The sequence below is a fragment of the Triturus cristatus genome, chromosome 9 (assembly GCF_964204655.1).
Source record: "Triturus cristatus chromosome 9, aTriCri1.1, whole genome shotgun sequence".
Classification (NCBI taxonomy): Eukaryota; Metazoa; Chordata; class Amphibia; order Caudata; family Salamandridae; genus Triturus; species Triturus cristatus.
Window position 1 is genome coordinate 635852313 of NC_140592.1, and position 21060 is coordinate 635873372.

General features: G+C 43.4%; 1 protein-coding gene across 7 annotated transcripts in view; it reads right to left on the minus strand.

The window, feature by feature from the left end:
* Positions 1 to 11620: 11620 nt before the first annotated feature.
* HIF3A (hypoxia inducible factor 3 subunit alpha) overlaps positions 11621 to 21060 on the minus strand; it is a 214309-nt gene continuing 204869 nt past the window's right edge. For all 7 annotated transcript variants that reach the window (XM_085625678.1, XM_085625674.1, XM_085625676.1 and 4 more), the window contains one exon: positions 11621 to 14058. In XM_085625678.1, the coding sequence (XP_085481804.1) occupies positions 14029 to 14058 (30 nt within the window). In that variant the 3' untranslated portion in view covers positions 11621 to 14028. The remainder of the gene's footprint in view (positions 14059 to 21060) is intronic.

The following is a 21060-nucleotide window of genomic DNA, read 5'->3' on the forward strand; positions in this document are numbered from 1 at the left end:
GTGCCCAGGTGTTTCAGGCTGTACTTGCATATACTGTGTTAGGTATAAGACGGCTGTACCTGGGCAGGTGATGACTGAGCCTCTGCAATATTGCAGCAATACCCTATTTAAAATATCGGGGGTATAGAAAAAACATACTGTACCTTAGTAACTACTAATTGTGCACTTATTATACAGTTCTTAACAATGATGTCAATTTATGTGATGGTGTGTGGTCAGAAGTCACGTGAAATCACTTGTGATTGCTGTCAAAGATCATCTGATGACAATTCTTGTCATGTCACTGAGGGAAAGACGTTTTTTGTGCTACCCCAAGCATTTTGGTGAATCGAGATCCATGATGCTTCTTTTAAATCTTTGTGCAAGCAGATAGGATGAGGGAGAGGACGTGGCCTTACGGCTAGAGTGGTCGACCTCGATGCTGGGGAACCGGGTTCGAGTCTCAGCAGGGATGCTCGATATCTTGTGATTCTAGGCAAATCACCTAAATGTCCCTATGCCTAACAAAAAATGAATGTGTCCTTGTGTAATGCAACTGGTGCTCATGTAAACCGCTCTGATACCTTCAGGTCAAGATAGCGCTATTAAAAAACTCTGGGGAAAAAAAAGAAAATGCAATGTTGGGAAGGAGGGGGTGCGAGCAAGGAGGCAACAGATAGCCAGAGATGGCCAACAAAAAGGAACATTCGATTTGGGAAAAAGGGGGTGGTGATGGACAGAGTTTCTGAATGATGCAGAATACTCTTACCAAGTCAAGAGATCATGGTTTTAATCCATCGCCAATTCTTATACTGGGAAGGAAACAAGCTTCCGGGGACCGGTTTCTGGCATCACAGCCTTCGTCGGCCCGGCTTGCCTGAATCCTGATGGTGCAATGAGCAAGGGACCCCGGAAGCTTGTTTCCTTCCCAGTATAAGAATTGGCTTGGTAGTTTGGTTTGCCCTGTTCCCATCATGCACTGGGACAGGTACAGACTAATTTGCATGTAGCCAGGTTCTGAGCTGGGATGGTGCAGTGAGCTAAAAAACGGTGATGGATTAAAACCATGATCTCTTGACTTGGTAAGAGTATTCTGCATCATTCAGAAACTCTGTCCATCACCACCCCCTTTTTCCCAAAACAACAAAAAGGAACAAACAGTGAATTCTGTTGGGAGGGAACCAAGAACCCAAATGTGGGACAGCTGTACACTACTCACCAATCAGAGCAAAGGAATTTCGAAAGGCAGGCCAAACCAACCAACCAAAAGCGCTGGGCGTGTTTAAAGCCCATAGAATGAATACAGTAGGTCTTGCAGACCGCACACGCGCTGTCTAGGCTCTACCTCAAAATAGATTATGCTAAAGTCGTTTGTCACCTGAAAAGCTTCAGTTTCTGTGAAGCATCACTATAGTACTGTTCACTTAAGAACGGAGGGCTTAAGTTGAAAGAGACTGCAATTTCAGTTTTTCTAAGAGAGCTCTCAAAGTGGACCATGTCATGCTCGAGTGTCTCACCTAGATCTGTTAATTTCTTTACGTTCTCATTCATAAACAGGGGACTACAAGTACCAGAATGCAATGAGAGAAAATCGGACAGAATGACCTTTTCACCCCTGACCTGGAACAATTTTCAAAACCTTAGTTATTATTGTATTTTGTTTGGCGATTTTCTGCGTAGGTGTCCATTTACAACATTTAGTTTTTTTAGGCCAAACAGTCTATAAACTCCACAGAGGGTTATCTGATCACTCCCCGGTCACGGTGACACTACTTCTACAATTTCAAAAGCCTCCCTTTAGGTGGTGATTGTTTCTATGGCACCTTCGAGACCCTGATTACCAAGAGTGTCTGGGCATGGCAATCCAAGCATATCTAGACATAAACGTTGGCTCGGTCTCGTCCAAAGAAACCCTTTGGGACTCCTTAAAACCCACAATCCAGGGGGCGGACATCAGTTACCAGGCAAATGAAAAACGTAAGCGCTCTAGCCAGCGTGCCGAGATGGAGGCTCAGAACGAGATATACATAATCGCAGTCCCACCCTTCAGCAAAATCTGTCCCTCCCACAGCAACAGTTGCAACAACACCTTATGGATGAGGTGAAAGAAATTTGGTTAGCGTCACAACATCGAATATACCAGTGGGGGAACAAATCAAGCAAAATGTTGCATAGACTGTGCCAAACTGAGCAGTCCCCAGCCACCACCCCAATCATTCAGGGTATAGATGATGTCTAACGTACTTATCCTGCAAAGGTTGTAGCAGAATTTGCATGCTATTTCTCTACACTATATACTCGAAAGGAACAGCTATCAGAGGCCCTAATCGCAGAGTTCCTTAGGGATATTCTCCCCCTACCCCGAGATTAACAGACCAGATGAGACACCAACTTGATGCTCCCATTACAGTGGATGACTTAACGGCGGCATTAGCCGCGATGCGTCTGGGCTGGCACCCGGCCCCAATGGGTTTCCTATGGAGTTCCTTTGCCCATATATGTCCACACTAGGCCCACACCTATTAGAGACAATGCATGATGCCCTTGAAAGGCAAACATTACCACGAGACTGGCGGCAAGCCAAGATCGTTCTCTTCTTAAAGCCTGGCCGACCACCGGAGGACCCATCCTCATCCCATCCGATTTCTCTAATCAATTTTGCATCTAAACTATTGGGAAAAGTACTTGCTGATCGCTTGCGGACATGTATCCAGGATTTGATCCACTTAGACCAATCTGGCTTTATGCCATGCCCAGCCACTTGCGATAACATTCGCCAGGTCCATAATGCCATGGCATTGGCCCCAGAGCTGGGCCGCCTCGCGGCCATACTCCTCGTCGATACTGATAAGGCATTTGATTCTCTAAGTTGGGAGTATCTGTTCCAGCTTTTGGAGGCGGTTAATTTTGGTCCGCGCTTTCTGGCATACATTCGGCTATTATACGCGAAACCAATGGCCTCAGTGCGTGTTGCTGGTCATCTTTCCCCCTTTTTACCCCATCAGTCTCGGCACATGGCAGGGTTGTCCCCTGTCTCCACTCTTATTTGCCCTGGCGGTGGAGCCCCTGGTGGTATGAGACCCAGTGCTTCGAGGCTTTGAAAGGCCGAGGTCACAACCCGACCGCATTGCACTATATGCGGACAACGTCTTATTCTTCATGACTGATTCATGGATCTCGGGTCAACGTTTCCTACAGATCCTTCAAGTTTTCGGCCATACCACTGGGCTCCATACCAAACCTTCCAAGTCTGTGCTGTTTCCAGTATGTGGGCCTCTGGGTAGAAATACATGGGCAGCTCAGTTAACACATGCAACAGAGGGATTCCGATACCTGGGTATATATATTTATGACTTCCTGTCCGAAGATTGCTTGGGCGTGCAACATTAATCCACTTCTTGACAGCCTCCGGGACGAGACAACAATATAGTCATCCCTACCTCTTTCGCTGTACAGGCGATCAGCGATTTTTAAAATGGTCTCTCTCCGCAGAGTGCTTTATCGGCTTCAAAATTTCCCGTACCATATACCGCGGTCATGGCTCACACAAACAAACACCATACATAATAAATTCCTATGGGGCGGGGGAGCTGTTAGAGTAGCGCTACAGACCTGTGTGCAATCTAACAACTGTGGCGGCATTGCTGCAACAGACATGTATTCATACTATGTGGTTTCTCACATTTTGGTCATTAACGAATGGTGGTACAATACACCTACAGACCCAGCGTTTGCTCTAGAACATGCAGCAATGGAGGGGGGCTCCCCTTCTATGGTTACTATACAGTGCACAGAGCTTCAATTCTCTAACCCATGCTAGCAGAACAACGATTCGGCTCTGGCGGTACACTGTTCGGTGGATGGGGTGGCATGGGCGTCTGACTCAGGCAACACCCCTGTGGCATGGTACATACTTACGCCAGGTGGCAACATTAAATGGGTTCCGCCAGTAGGACCTGATCAGCATATCCACACTGGGGGATGTCATACGGGGCACTACCCAAAAGTCCTTTCAACAGTTGCAGGAGGAATTCCAACTCCATAAAACCCAGTTCTACAAATACCTCCAAATGTGTCATGCTCTTACCCCCATGCTTCTTGACTTGGACAGCCTTCCAGTGTTCCACCCCCTAGAGGGTCACCTCCTCATGGGCAATTTCGGTGTCCACAAAATTCGACAGACGTACCAAACACTGACAACACATTTCACTACTACCCTACATAAGACCAGAAAGGCGTGGCAAGATGATATCCCAGACCTGACAGACGATGACTGGGCTGAGGCTATAGCGAGTCTCCAGGGCGCTGCGGTGTCCTCTAGATACTGTCTCATTCAATTTAAATATGTCCATTGTATTAATACACGCACCACCGTACCTACGGTGGTAAAGGGAGGAGGGGTCTTTTTTCACTCGGTATGGAGCTGCACCGCAATACAGCCCTTCTGGGACAGGGTCTCGACTTGTATAAAGGAGGTGCTGTCCTGGGATTTCTCACACGATCCTAGACTGTTCCTACTCCACTCCATAGCACTGACAACATAGGGGGGAATCAATACAAACAACACCTGCTCTTTCTTGCCCTCACTATTGCCAATCGCGATTTTGCTCAGCTATGGATGGGGATTTCCCCCCCTCAAACAGGGAAATGGCTAAATTAATTCGACAAATGCATGGGTGCAGAGATAGCGGTTTTTCAGGCATGGGCTGCCCTCAGAAGCATAAAAACAAATGTGGTCTTGATGGGCTAAGTACTGGGGTATAGACCTTCCCCCCTTCCCTCTCAATCCCCTTGACAAGCGGTCTTCATCGGATGTTCTGCGCCATAACACACTGCATATTGTATTCTTCCTTGTGGCATACACAGATACTTCAACATGCTCTTCAATATAGATGGTGTGGAAATGTCTACACAAAGTTGTTGTTGTTACATATGCAAACTGTACCCAATGATGTTTCCAAGCTTGGTACTTTGCCATTATCCTGTCTTAAATTGGTTTATGTAGGGCAACATCCCAAGCGGTACCATAAAAACTCAATAAAATATGTTTTCAAAAAACAATCCATAAACTGTTATCTGTTTTTGGTTAGTAAAATACAGAATGTTCTTTTCCTGCATGCATAATCTGCGCTCCAGTGGTGGGGATGTTTGCTCACTTACCTTCCCGGCTTATGTCAGTCTTTCAATTTTGCAACAAGGTGTTTCTTCACAGCATGGAAGTGATATGCTCAGCAAAAAAGTGTAACATGCTTTCATAAGACTGTTTCATTACCTCGGTTTTAAGGAGACAATTTGCCATCTGTGAACTGCATGCTTGTTACTTTCCTTACGTTCTAAGTTAATTTATGTTTTTTAGAAGTTTTTTTCTGCAGTACTTTTGAGGAATACCTTTTGTATTTTATTGTCACCCTCTGTTTTTTTTTAACAGTGCATTTCCAGCCTAGCACTTTACGTGTCACTGTGGTTCTCCCAGCAGGGATCAGATTGTAAAGCATTTCTTGCAAAGTGAATGGAGATGCTTACCTCTGAAAAGTGGGTGCCAGCAGGCAAATGCTAAATTATCTCTGTGGCGTCAATGTGGACAAGGAAACCAAGAGCAGTCCTTGTGGATCGCCATTTGACCACCCTAAAAATACGGGGTGGATGTACACCAGTAAGTAGGATCATTAATTACACCTTCATAACATTTTGGAGATTTGAGTCTGGAGGAGGTACTGCACAGCCAAATGTCGGTCTCTGAAGAATGAAAGGGCCATTATGCTACCAAAGTGTTGCAATTGATCCTTTCATCTATATATGACCGTCACTGAAAAGATACTACTTTGGAAGAAAAGAGGTGAAAAAGGTGACAAACTAACAATTTCAGGAGCACAGCCCCAGATCGGCAACAAATGGCACAGAAGAAAAAGAACAGATGTAAGCATGCCAAGGTAGTGTCTATATATGGCTCCACACCAGGCATGTGTGCTGTAGATACACATGCTTTGCATAGAAAATATAGCAGTATTCTCCCAAAGCGGTGGCTAATCAGTAGATGTTGCAGTTGTCTGAAAAAGTGCCTTTAGCACTGCTTGCCCTACATTGGCTTGTTGGCATGCTAGTACAGCTAAACAATAGTGTTTTAGTAAATGTGGGAGGCGTAGACCATGTTGCTGCTTTACAAATGTCAACTATAGGATTATTACCTAAAAAGGCTATAATTGCCCCTATTTTGCGAGTGGAATGCGCTCTAGGGGGTATAAAGTTCTTTTAAATTTTGTGTAGCAAGTTTGAATGCACTTAACAATCCATCTTGAAGTGGTATATTTAGAGATAGGATTGTCTTTGTGAAGTGGTGCAAATGAAACGAACAGTTGCTTTGATTTATGAAAATCTTTTGTCCTTTCAATATAGTACAATAAAGCTCTTCTGACATCAAGTGTATGAAGAGCCCGTTCTGCTATTGAATCAGGTTGAGGAAATAACAAAGGTAACTCAACTGATTGGTTGATATGAAAAGCAGAAACTACTTTGGGAAGGAATCTGGGATTGGTGCAAAGAACCATCTCTACGTAGTTGAAAGAATGGTTCTTCTATGGTTAAAGCCTGTAGCTCACCAACTTTCCTTAATAAAGTGATTGCAATGAGGAAGGCAACCTTCCATGAAAGAAACTGTAAAGGACAATTGTGTAATGGTTCAAAGGGTGGACCCATAAGTCTTGTAAGTACAACATTAAGATTCCATACTGGTGCCGGAGGGATTCTTGGTGGTATTACTCTTTTTAAGCCCTCCATACAGACTTGAATGACAGGAACTTTAAATAAAGATAAATGCTGCCTGTTCTGCAAATATGTAGCTACTGCTGAAAGATGCAATCAAATAGATGTGTAAGCTAGCCCACATTGCTGTAAGTGTAAAAGGTAACAGAATGTTCTGAACAGAGCATTTAGGGGAATCATTTTTTTGTTGTTACAGTAGATAACAAATCGTTTCCACTTTGCTGCATAGCAAGCTCTGGTGGTAGGTTTTCTTGCTTCTCTCAGAATAGTCATACAGTCTGGTGGCAAATTTAAATATCCAGACTCTATACCTTCAGGAGCCAAATCGCTAAATTAAGCTGTTTGGGATTTGGATGCTTGATTTCTCCATGGCTCTGAGTGAGAAGACTGAAGGTTTGATGTGGAACTACTGACAGTTCTAACAGGGTGGTGTACCATTGTTGACAGGCCATGTGGGAGCAACCAAAATCAGTGTGAGTGATGTTTGCCTGAGTTTCCAAACCAGAAACGGAAGGAGTTAGAGAGGCGGAAAAGCGTAGGCAAATATCCCTGACCAATTCATCTGCAGGGCATTGGATAGAGGGTGTGGGCATATGGAGGCGAAGTTTGGCATTTTGCGTTGTCTACTGTGGTGAATAGATCTATTTGCAGGTATTCCCCACTATTGAAAGTACGGAAGAAGAACTTGGGGATGAAGTTCCCACCGTGTATTTTTGCTGCCTCTGTCTGCTGAGGAGGTAAGCAATTTGATCCTGAAGGGTGTTCTTTCACAAGGTGAATTCTGTGATGGATTGCCCATTTTCAAATTGTCTGAAACAGGCGTGAAAGTTTGAGTGTGTCCCCCTCCCTGTTTTTGTACATAGTACATCTCTGTCATGTTGTCTTTGCGGACTAGGACAACTTTGCCTGTGAGATGAGACTGAAAAGCTTTCAGTGCTAGAAATAGTGCTAGAAGCTCTAGATAGTTGATGAAGAGACACTTGTGTTTGTCGTCCCAGAGACCCTGAATTGTGTAATGATGGAGATGTGCACCCCAACCTGTGAGAGATGTGTCTGCTGTTAGCACGATCTGAGGAACAGGGTCGATGAAAGGCCACCCTTTTGATACATTTTGTGGGTTTCACCACTGTAGAGAGCTATGAGTTCAGCTGTCTATCAACACTAGATCTATTAATTGACCCTGTGACTGATTCCACTGACATGCTAAGCATTCTTGTAGTGGACACATGTGTAGTCTTGCATGAGGCACTATTGCAATGCATGGCACCATCATTCCGACTAGGCGCATGAAAGTCCTGGTAGGCAAATTGGTCGATTTGGAACTGCAGCAATAGAGTCTGGATACCGTAAATTCTGGCTGCATTGGGAGAGGCTAGAGCTGTGTGAGTGGCTCCTAAATAGGATTGTATCTGTGAAGGTTATTAGGTGAGACTTTTGCATGTTGACTGTGAAACCCAATTGGTGGAGTAGGTGTAGCGTGGTCTGTGTGTGTTCTAGATACGTTGTCTGTGTGCTGGCCATGATGAGCCAGTCGTCTAGGTATAGGAAGACGTGAGTTTGTTGTACTCTGAGATAAGCGGCCATTACCGCTAGACATTTGGTAAATACTCTGGGAGCTGTAGTTACTCCGAATGGGAGTACTTTGAACTGGTAGCGTTTGCCTGCTATCCCAAGTCTGAGATATTTGCGATGAGCTGGATAAACGGGAATTTGAAAATATGCATTTTTTAAGTCTAGCATAGACATAGAATAGCCTTGCTGTAGAAGTGGAAGGACTTGAAGCGTTACCGTATGGAAGTGTTCTGACAGTATGTAGTAGTTTAATACTCTGAGATCCAAAATTGGTCTTAAGGAACATCTTTATTAGGGATTAGAAAATAGAGCGTAAACCCCTGAACCTTGGTACTGTAAAGGAACTGGTTCTACGGCTCCTTATTCAAACAAGAGGTGCAATCTCTCTTAGAGAAACTGCAAGTGGTCTGACGACAGTTAGTGAATACGAGTTGGTATGTTTGGAGAATTGGTGGTAAGCTCCAGGCAATAACCATGTTGGATAATTTCGATCACCCATTTGACAGTTATGGATTGCCAAATGGGGAGAAATTGTAGAAGTCTTCCCCAGACAGGTGTAAAGTGATCAGGGAAAGTGTGGGCAAGTCACTGTTTGATAGGGTCATGCGGTGTGGTGCCTTTACTCCTACCCTTGAAATGGTTTCCTCTATACCCTCCTCTATAGAAACCTCTAGAGGGAGAGAATTGGGTATTGCTTTTGAAAGAGAAAGCATTTGGGTCTGAGAATGTTGTTTTAGACCCTGCTCTGTAAAAGGAGCGACAAAAGGAGCTGCTATTTGATGGGGACTGGAGCGCTCCCATGGACTTTGCTATCATTTTTTCTAGGGATTGGTCGCCTACAGGACCAAATAAGTGTTCTTAGTCAAAGAGGGTGTTTAAAATGAACTGTTGGACCTCCAGCTTAAAGCCCGAAATACTAAGCTAATCATGCCTTTGAAGGAGAATGCTGGTATTGACCTCCTTAGTAGGGTGTCAGCTGCGTCTAGAGCACAACAGATTGATGAGTTAGAGATTAGTTTTCCCTCTTCAACCAATTGTTGTGCCTTAACTTTGTGTTCTTCTGGAAGGTATTGGAGCAGCTGCTCCGTATCATCCTAGTGTGCCCTGTCGTACCTGGCTAGTAGACCCTGTGTGTTCGCGATGCGCCAGTGGTTAGCAGCTTGAAGAGCCACTTGTTTTCCTGATAAATCAATCAGCTTAAGATTCTTTGTCTGGGGGAGGTGCGTCACCAGAGGTTTGTGAATTAGCTCTTTTACGAGCATTGGACACTAGTAGGGAGTCAAAAGGTAATTGTCCCGTGATAAACACAGGGTCTGATAGTGAGGGTTTGTATGTTTTATCTACTCTTGGAGTTAAAATACATGCCCGTAAAGATATCCTCTGCATGTCTCATCATGCCTTTAAGCATAGGGAGTGATTGACTGGACCTGTGTGCGGACTCAAGTGTTTCAAATAAAAAGTCTTCTTCTAAGGACTCTATGTAAAGCCACCCCATGATACTCTGCTGCCCTAGCAATGAGTTGTTGATGTCATATTATCGTTTGGAGGTGATGAGTTTGCAGGATAAAGGTCTGGGTCATTATCTACTGGAGGGTCAATGGTGTAGTCATTCCATGGTTCTACAGGCAAATGAGTGACCTCATCAATATGATTCCCATCTGGATCTGAATGTGGAGATCCCCGAGGCGTTATATGGAAGGGATCCTCAATTATTAAGTGTGGAGAAAATGGAGGTGGAGAAGGTTGTAGGGCAGAATAAGCAGGGCTAGTAGCCATGTCCTCCTTTTTCAGAGGAATCATGTAGGCAGGGTCCTCTGAAGGAAGTTTGCGTTTTGATGGTGTTTTAGCTGTTTTAGCAGAAATATGTTCTGTATCAAGATTAATATACAAACAATTCGGCTTAGGATCTCATTTGGCCTTAAGAATGTCTAAAATTGGTCTGGAGGCTCAGAGAGGCTGTTCTTGGATTTCGGCGTTGAAATTGACTTGTCCTTGGGAGTTGAAGGTTTCGGCTCTGAATTGTGTTTTTGTTACGGAGCGATTTGTCTCTAAGCGGAGGGTTAAGGCTCCGACCTATATATGTCCTTCGATACGGATTGTTTTGGATCGTAAGATGATTTTGTTCGACTCGGTCCCGAGCCTGAGGCTTGACTGTCTGTTTCGGGGCTGAGCCGGTAGGTGGGGATTCAGAAACAATGTCTTGGTGCGGACCTTGGCCAGAAGACAGAGGTGGTGCCGAAGCCTTATGTGTTTTGGAAGAGGTTTTAGGTGGAAAGCGGGTCTTCGGTACTCACATCACCTTGTCCCGGAGGCACATCTTCAGACTCCAGATCGATCTCCAGCTCAGGTTTGGACTGAAACCGAGAACGCCTCTTCTTCTGCGGCGGACGCTTCGATCCCCTCTTGCTCGGATTCTTCCCCGAAGATATCCAGAGTATGATGAATGCTTTGACGTTGCAAGTCTCATCGTCGAGCTTGACGATCGCTTAGTCTATTCTTGGACTAAAACGATTTACAAGCGTCACAGTCGGCCTCCTGGTGCTCCGGAGAGAGGCACAAGTTACAAACTTGATGTTGGTTCGGTGCGAGAGTACTTGGCATGGCACCGAGGACAGAACTGGAATAGAGTACGTTCCATTGGGAGAAGGCTGGCCCGATGGCCGCCCACAAGGTTTTCGATCGAAGATGGAGAAATTGTTGACCGATTTGAGATGCGTAGAACATGTTAACGCGTACGGAAACGGTACCGTCTAGGGTACAGTGGATTGTGCACAGAGGGGAACCTGAAGAGCGGTTTCAAACCGGAGCGCAGCAACACACGTCCAAATCCGATGGTGGAAAATCTGACAATAAGTCAAGGCCCATGCGCACTATCACCGAAAGCAGGAGTCACCTTACTTTGTGACTGGAAAGACTTTTTTGAAGAAAAACAACTTGCAAACATCCGGACCCAACACTAGATGGCAGGAGTATGCAAAGCATGTTTATCTACAGCACACATGCCTCGAACAGAAATGAACATCAGCACACAGGGGTGGTTTCTGAGTCACCTACGGAGTAGAATAAAGTCAATGCAGAGTCCCACGGAGCCACCAGTGGCTCACTGGAGCACTGCTATGAAAACTTCCAGATCTAGTCTGGCACCAGGAAGGAATTCTAAAGGTGAGGAATCTGCAATTAGAAATGTCAATCAGAACCCTTTCAGTTGCAATGGTGTTTTCCAGTGGTTTGAAAGCAAGACTCAAAATACAAAGAACAATTCAAGAGCAGAAATACAGAGTTATTGGTCTTCAGTCAGTTCATACATGCATTTTCTTCTTTAAATAAAGGTTTTTTTATTGCATATTTCATCAGGAGTTCAAATTGGCTGGAACAGAAACTGCCAAATTCAGACAACTGTCACAACAAACAATTCAGTACATAGATATAATTCACTGGTGGATTAAAGAAACAGTGTGGCTAACAGCATCCCCACTGATGTCTGGCCAACTACTAGGGGTTGGCTCACCTGACTGGCACCACAATGAACTTTTTTACCTGCCTGAAATCCAGCAGAGATGTTGAACCCACCGGGTACTGTAGCGTAGCTGTAGCCCAACTGACAGAGCAGAGGTAGAAAATACTTCCCTGCAACCCCACAAGCACCCAGTGGTCTTAGTTAACATCTTATAGATGATATTGCTGCCTGGTACACTAGCAAAATACTATCCCACAAGACACACTGTACCCTCTTAGTAGACTACAAAGATGTTAGACCCAACTAGCACACAACAGAAATGTAGGACGAGCATGCACCCACAAAGAGAGCCTGTATCCCCCTGATACCAAACACATACAACTTGTCTGGCACTCCATGTGCACATTGGACTATACAGTCACTCCAAGTAGACACAATCCTCCCTACCATCCTACAGGGAATCTACACTTGCCTGGATACCATTAAGTAAAAGATTCTTGCCTGGCACTCTGCAGAGAACCTACAGAAACCTATATTTCTACAGAGACCTGACAGCCATGTTGCATCCCGCATATGATATTTTCATACCAATTTACTATTCACACGAGCTGATGTTTCTTCACCTGGCATCTCTAATATTTTTCTCCGCCAACTTGCCAGCAGTGATGCTGTACACTACATGGTATATGACCAAGACATACCCACTATGTCCCAAGTACCACCCAAAAAAGGCATGGCCAATCTAGCACTCTTCAAATGCCTTGAACCTAAGTTAGTACTCCACAGATGCATTATAAACACCGGACAATCAGGGGAGCTTTATATAGCATGTGCATCTTACAAGTCTTGTACCCATCTGGCTGCCCATAGAGATGCAGTACTGGCCCCACACTTCATGGATGTGTTGCATCTGTCTTGTCAAGTAAAGTAACTTAGCCTGGTACCTTACAGAGATGCAGTATCCCCCGTAGGCTCCCAAAGCTGTTTGCCCAGGGCCCCACACTTGTTCTCCATTCTGATGGCATCACATGAAGATGCTGAACATATTTTTTCCATAAAAGACAAATATTATGGATAACCCAATTAAAGCTGCTGGACCCTGCCATTAAAGAGTTGCAGAGCGGTTCTGGACCGCATTGGATTCTGGTCACCCCATTTCAGTTGTGTGTGTTACGACATACGGCTTATATAGCTGCCATTTTTTTCATTTCTATAAACAAAGAAAATATTTAGTATGAAAAAAGAAAAATATACATTTAAACTGTTATTTTAACACCAGCCAAGATCAAAGACAGCACTCCTGAACTTGATCCATGGCTCACAGTTTGGGATGTGTGAGCAGAGGTAGGAAGGGGGGTTTGAATTTATGTCAAAATCCTCTGCAGTCTGGAGTGGAGTGAACAGTTGGGGTCGTTAAATCAGTGAGTGAATAAGTTTTGCATGCATTTTACAATCCAAGTTTCTGGCAGATTAATATTTTCAGACAAAAACACTCATTGCCCTTCTCTTGGAAATAGCAGTCCCGACACTATACAGTCAGTCTTTGCTTAATGCTGGACCCAGATTTATTGTCTGTGCAACACTGAGCGCAGAATGGCGCTGGAAGAAAGCTTGGTTTAGTGGCACTGTCACTCAATGGTGAAAAGCATGGAGCTCAAGTGCTCAGAAGAAGAGGATGCAGCAGACAAGGTGCTCAACTTTGACAAACAAGGCAGAAAGCAGCTGATGTGGCAGCATGGATTTAGGGGAAAACCGAGGTCTTGCTTAGTCTCAGATCAGTAAGGATGGTGCCACAGATGTGGTGATCTAGTCAGGCTTTCCCAATCTCAGGAGGGAGAGGTAGCAGTAGACCCGATTACATGGTTGCTAAGAGTACTCCTACATGGGAGAATGATGCAACTTGTCGGACATCTCCCTTTCTTGCAGGTGGAAGATAACAGTTATTGGGACAGATTCCCACCAGGGCTGGCGAGGACAGTCTCTGAAGTGGCTCTCCTGTGGGCTGAGGCTTCTGGCTCCACTGATGGAGTGCTGAGGTATTGCGTTGCAAGTGTCAATGCCTAGCTGCGAGCATTCACTTGGCAGCCTGTGGAGTGAGGTATTTATTGTTGTGCGTGGTGTCAGTGATGCTCGTAATGTTCAGGTGGCCTGTCCCAGGCCCCACATAAACTCGTCTTCAGACAGGTAGTGCGCCCCACTTGACTGCAGAGGCTCTTGCTCATCGTCACTCTGTGCCAGCTCTGACAGTGCAGGATCCTCTGTCACAAATGGGTGAATACTGCTGAAAAGAACTGTGAAAGAAATGAAGAGTCTATTAGGTCCACTACGTCAACCAGAACAGTCTGCGCAACTCACTATCATGGCTACAAACCCCAAATGTGAATACGTTTCTGGTAGGTCGCATTAATATCCCATGCTTAGCTGTACCAAGTCCAACTTTAGCTTCCCTGTAGTTGGGGACTTATGTATGTATTGCTGCAAACCATACATCTCCCTTAACTGTCATTGAATGATATCAATACTTGTGTTCCAGATCCACCCAAATACTAACACACATATTCAGGGCCCACCACAACATTCCATACCCTCAAATCCTAACTCTCCTCATTCAGTAACCCTCACTATACTAAGTGCCCCCATTAACTAATACTAATTATTAGGAACTCCCCATTCCTTGCCTACAGTTATGCACAGCCTCTTATTCATTTCATGTCCCGGTCATGCCAAGTCCCACTTTATTCCCCAACTTGGTGAAATTGGTATCCCCCTATCCTTGGCACAAGTTGTACCACCCTTAATCCCTGGATTCCCTGGTCACAGTCAAAAACTCCTCACAATACATGGCCTCATTTCTAGTAAATTCCACAGCTACTGATCAATTTTCACTACTCCTTTAATATCCTGAAATAATATACCAGCCTTACCTCATTCCCAGATTACAGTTATGCTGGAAACCCAATTCTCCCCATTAGTCATACTGTTCATCCACTCATTCCAACAAGTTTTTTTTTTTAGTATAAGAAGCACAAATTATGATTTCACTTACACTGAGGTTCTAACTCTTTTACTCCAGTGACAAGAAAGATTGCAGTGGAGCTGCAATGAAAGGACACTCGCTCCTTTGACAAGGCATTAACCAAAAGAAGAGCTCAGTGTCCCTTCGTAATCCAGGGCCCATTTATCCAAGATTATCTGTCACTAGTGACAAGAAAACATGAAATCCTCTCTCGACAGATTAATACATGTAGGACCGGCTGCATTAAATCATGCAAATATGCCATGAGTGATAGTTTGATTACATTCTTCTAGCTCTCCCTTCCCTAGGGAGAGAGGCTTATAAAGCTGCTCATTCTGCTGCTATTCCTTGGATTACTATGGAAAGACTTTGATAAGTGGTAGTACCACCTCCTTCCTATGTGCCACCATATCGTCTAACTGCAGTTGGGCTTTCATAAGAGTCATTGCCCCTTCCCACACTCTGCAGTGGTAATAAATAGCAAATTACACTCTGCACATCTGCATATATATAGCTCACAGAAAAAAACACTGATTGGCTGCCAGCAATTTCGGCACTGTAAAACGAGAGATCGGATTAGCTGGGCCCAACCCTGAAACTAATGCTGCGCCCACCATTCCAGGACTCAGAGAGGGACCCTGTCCCCTTGTCCTGAATTTATTCCAACAAAGTAGTACAAGGGGACTGGGTAGGGACACCCTGACCCCCTAGTCTTAGGGTGCGTTCCCTCCCCCCCCCCCCAAGAGCCACGGGTGGTTGTCCTCCCCCCAAGAGCCCGAAATTGAAAGAAGTTCTTTGGTGCCTTCAGGGAGTGCTGCGCTGGGTCCCATGGGAGCTGCTACTCCAGCTTAGCGCCCATGATGCCATGGTACAATACAAGCTTCTCTGAGAGTAACTTGAACAAATAAATGTGGGTTGAGGATCCGTGGCAGGTTGCACACACACAAGCCCTGCAGCCAACATTCAGCTGTACACAGACAAAAGCTGGCTGAATGTCATAACAAAAAACACGTAAATTCCCTGAAAAAAACTAAGGCTAAAGTGGTGTTATAATTCGAAGTTGAAATAACACAAGAATACAAGTGAGGTCATAAGCAGGGATAAAAGTGATAGTTGGGTCAAAATCAGTAACTGGTGAATTTGTGTTTTACTGGTTTTAAACATTAGCTTTTATGTGATTTCAACCCCAAACTATTTTGTCACTTTAACCTTTGCTTTTTTCCTGTGAATTCTTGTTTTTTTTGTGTATGCTAAGATCTTATTACCATACCCAACTATAATGTCACTTTTTTTTTCCTATTCAGACAATTTTTGGCCATGCGAAGCAAGGTGGGTTCAGCACCCAACCCACCATGGATCCCGCACCTAAATTTTATTTGCAAGCATTTCTTGGATATGTTGCATGGTACAGTGGTACCCAGGAAGTTAAGCCTAAACATAGGCTCCAAAAAGATCCAGCACTACAGTCTCATGAGGTCCTGTGGTACAATAAAAAAGTGTTTTTTTTGTTTTTTACACTTTTGGACCCTGGTAGGAGGGTCTTTGGGTCCCCACCCAGCCATCTCCCCCTCCCCGCCAGTGCCAGAGAGTTGGGATGTCCCTACACCCTTATACTAGTTTAGTGAAACAAAGTTAGAACACAGGGACAGAGACTCCAAGTCCTAGAATGACAGCCCCAACATTTATCTCTGGGGTACACCTGCCAATCAGCTCTCTCGGCCTGCAGCAGTAAAAAGGCTGGAAGGAGTAGAGGTGCATGACATCTATTTGGGAAAGTTTTGAGCAGATTTGTCAAATGGCGACAAAGTTATAAGTACAACAAAAACCGTCACAGTAACAGTTCAATGTAAACATGGATTAGTAACCTACGACTTCAAACATGAGTTTGATATGAAACTTTGAACTTCTACAAGAGCATGAATGAAGACGCCAACAGGCACGAAAAATCACCAATAAGCATTACAACTTTTGGTGATTAGATTTTGGAATTGTTTAAGCCACTGAGCAACTCGCGGCCATTTTGATTGTGCCCATTGGGACTACCACATGGTAGTGGAAAAGACTACACTTCTGTTTCATTGCGGTGGACCCAGACAAAGAGCAGACCAAAGAGGCACGTCTTGAATTGGTTTCAATTTATTAGCTTATTCAAGAGTACGTTTGGAGTGAAACTCAGGAACTTTCACTGAAATGTCTTCATATATGGTTTATGCAGTACACTACTTCTAAACAATGGTGTTGAACCATAGCCAGGACACAAGGGGCTAAATCATTGTAGTGAAATAAACCCACAATAAACAGGCAGTGTAACTATGGCCCCAGCTGTTTTCTTCTCTAAAGTGATCATATATGGGAATCAGTAAGAAGAGACACTCAATGTGTTCAAGTCAGTTCCGCTCCATTATGGTAATAGCTAATAATGGGCCACAGTTTATTTCACAAGCACAACAAATCTATTTACACCATGCTATTGAAAATAAATGTACCCCAACAGAACATGCTATTTAGTTGTAGTAATAAACACACCTTTAACATTATTTACTATAGCTCAAAGGTCAAATTTCATATTACCACATTACAGCCAAACTGACACGAGAAACATAGTATTGACTTCTTTAATGTGATTTTACTTCACTGCATTAATTTAACTCTGCATCGCTTCTTAAACTTTAATTAAAAAAAATAAAATAACCATGATAAAAACTGCCATAGCATAAAACATATTTGCAACTCGTTATCATTGTTTGAAGAAGGTGCATCACGACTCACTAATACTAAGCGTTTCACCTCTTGAGAGTAACTGTGATTCCCCACACTCACCAAAATAATAAAGAGCATAATACGTAAGTGTGAGTGTATTCACTAAAAAAAGTTACAAAATGTCCTTTGGCTGTTCGCAGGGAAGTTTTTCTTTCTTTAAAATTATTTTGCAATTTTTTATTTTTCTTTCATTTTTTGCACAAAACAGTCATTTTTGTGCTCGTCATAAAATTCTGCTTTTAGATCGCACATACTGGTGGAAAAACGAAATCTCGTTCAGCCAATCACATTTGATAAAATTCAAATGTAATTGAAAACATTTGCGATTTTCTATACAGTGATTTTAAAAGGAACAGATGCACAAATGCCGTAACCCTATCAAGCGTGAGCTGCAGCTTTTTTAAATGCTCATATCTCCAAAACTACTGAGCAGATATACAGCAAAGCAACGAAAGCACCCCAAGTAAACATGCACTTTCATGCCAAGTCTGGTGTAAATATGATCAGCGGTTTGGGCTATAGTGAAAGCAAACTTTTCTATGGGAGCTAAAATGAGAAAACATGGGTTTTCAAACCCCACCCCTTTTAACTTTTTTCCTCCTGCGTGGATCCAAATGAAAATTGGCACGCCAGACCTTAGACAAATACACCATGCAGCTACCAGATTTGGTGCATATCCGCATATGGGGTCAAAAGTCATAGGCAAATCAAAGAATACCTTTTCACTGGAAAGGACAAGTAAATCGTGACAGTGGCGACTTCCACTGGGTAATATATATACATATAACATACATGCTGATGCACTGAGTGCAATATGCTATTTATCACCATAGTTGAGTGTAGGGAGGAGCCGTGACTCACAATACGCAAAGCCTTGTGTGTAATGATGCCCTGCCCCTACCTCAACAAGGGCTGGTATTACATGCAATCTGTGAAGCAGTAAAACGTGTTTTTCTCATGCCACTTTTGCTGGACTATGATAATAAACTAAAATTCTAATTTTTCGCTTTAGAAATAAAGGTGTTTGTTAGTACAATTGCTCTAAATAGTATTAATTTTCACTACCATATCGTTCGTACACACACACACACACACACACACACACTTTTTCTTTTGGTGCTAATCAATATTACGCACCTTCGAAGCTACTGGACACTGTGAGCTTGAAAATGTAACATTACCCAACTGTTAGACTAACTCTCTCTCATTCTTCAGTTTTCTATCCCTTAATCTACAGGACGTTAATACATTTTCTTTTTTATCCCACTCTGTCGTAGGTGTTGCGTTATTTTTTCATATGATGCGGATTATATGTAAAGTGCTCTGAAATAGGAAGTTACATGCAAATTATATTTTTTGTAAACTGCTGAATAAATAAAATCTCTTTACTTGCAGTCCTCAGTGAAAAATGACGATCAGAACCATTCTTTACACAATTAAAACGCTAGGAAAAAAAGTCGAAACCTAAGGAAGTCTGGTGTTCCTGTTATAATCTTCGCGCCCTGATTTCAGACACCGCGCGGAAGCCAACGAGGTGATTTTAAACTTTGGGAGAAAATGTTCATGAGAAAGAGGCTTTTCTCGCGTGCTTATTAATTTTTTTAATTAAAGGAGGGAAGGTCCTTAACGAGACTAAGATAAAGATGTCGCTAAAAACACCTAATTTCAAAATAGGACAATTAGTCTTCAAGCTTTAATGGCATTGTAGCCTGAAACTAGAATTGTTGTAATAAGCTTGATGGATTTTGAATCAAATCTCGTATCGCATTGTTAGATGTTTTGTTGTCAGGTCAACTACAAAAGGCACAACTGAGGACCCTTCATTGCTATTAAACTTTGATCTATAGAACTAATAGATTAAGCTTAAATTTTACATAACTCAGATTTTTTATGTCAACATTTTCCTGCTTTTAATGCGACTGACCATTCTAGTCGTACATTAATGTAAATTTTAAATAAACCAAAATTGATATGTTGTATAGCTTATGTGAGGCAACATTATGCACACTACACGTCAAAAATGATCCCTTCATTTTTTAATTTCACCGTAGGCAAAGACCTGAATTTGTGAAAAACTTTAACCTAAAACACAAAAACTGTAAGAGTAAACAAGAAAAATATTTGAAAAGGTGCAAAAATAAATAAATTCAAATTAAAAAGGAAAACTATATGGGGCAAATTCAAAAACCGGACGTGTGAGCCGAAAAGGTTTCCAATAAGCTAAAAAGACGGTATGCCGGAAACTTAGCAATGATAGGTGAAAGTGTGCGAAAATAGGTTTGCTGATCTCAATACCGGGTTGGGCAGGTCTTCAAGGGGTCAAAAGCACATATTTGTACAGGCAGTATCCTCTCCTCAAACCAGCTCTCCATGACCCACTATCACTGGCACCCTTTAGCCTTAGGTTCGGCATCTTACAGGATGGAAGTGGGCACCCAGGAGAGGGAAAGGAGCTCCTCGGACATTGGGACTTAGCCTCCACCAGCAGTAGCAGAGGTTGCCTGCTGCGGAAGCCCCTATCTGGGATTTCAAAGTGGGAAATTATTTTTTCTGTATGAGAGTTATCTTCTAAAGACACTGATCGACCAAAACATTTTAGGATTTATTCCTGCGAAATGCACTCTAGCATCATCCCTTTACATTATCACGGTATGTGAATGCACGTTCTAGAAAATCATGGATATCTGAAGCTTCTCCACTTTCAAACCACAAATAATGGAAATTCATCTACAGCCAGAGCATGGTTTTCTCACTTTTCCATTTCCTTACCATAACTATTTCTAACTTCCCCACAGAGGTGAGCTAGGACTGAACAAAACTAAGAAATCTGGCATTCTCCTGTCCTAGCCAAAACAAAAGCAGGACGAGCTTTCTTTCATCTAATTTTTATCCTGAAATGTCCTGAAATGTCATTGCCTAATAATAATGAACATGGAAGGTGTCTGGGAACAAATTCTACAAGGGACGAAAGATGCCACCTCAGGTAAAATACAGCAATGGTCTCTGGGATCTAAGAAACCTATTAGTCTTGTATGAAGAGGTGCGGGTAGAGGGTAATGCGAAGCTGGCCTATTAGTTCTTGTGCTGTCAGAAAAGCAACCTACAAAGTTCTTTGTCTTCAACCTTCTCAAATGCAGGATGCCAAGTTGGCTAAGGCCCGAGACATAAGCCAACTAGGGCCCACAAGACTCCTGCTCATCTGCATTCTGGAGCCTTCAGGAACGCGAGAGGACCTTGGGGTGCAAACCCATGTTCTAAATGTTGGCGTCCTTTTGTTTAGCAGGAGAACATGCAATCTGGAGCCTTTACAGATTGTGTGGCTTCTGCTCAGGTTGCCAACCTTCAATTCACTTACCCTTCTTTCCTTGGTCTTGAAGTGGATTCGGACTAGAAGGTATCCCGGACTTTAAGCATTGCACAACTACTGCTCATGTCACAAACGTCCTTGGTCACCCATTTAGCATCATCTGACAGTCTGTGCCTTTCCATGTTGCCCTATGGATTGCTGGGCCTTCTT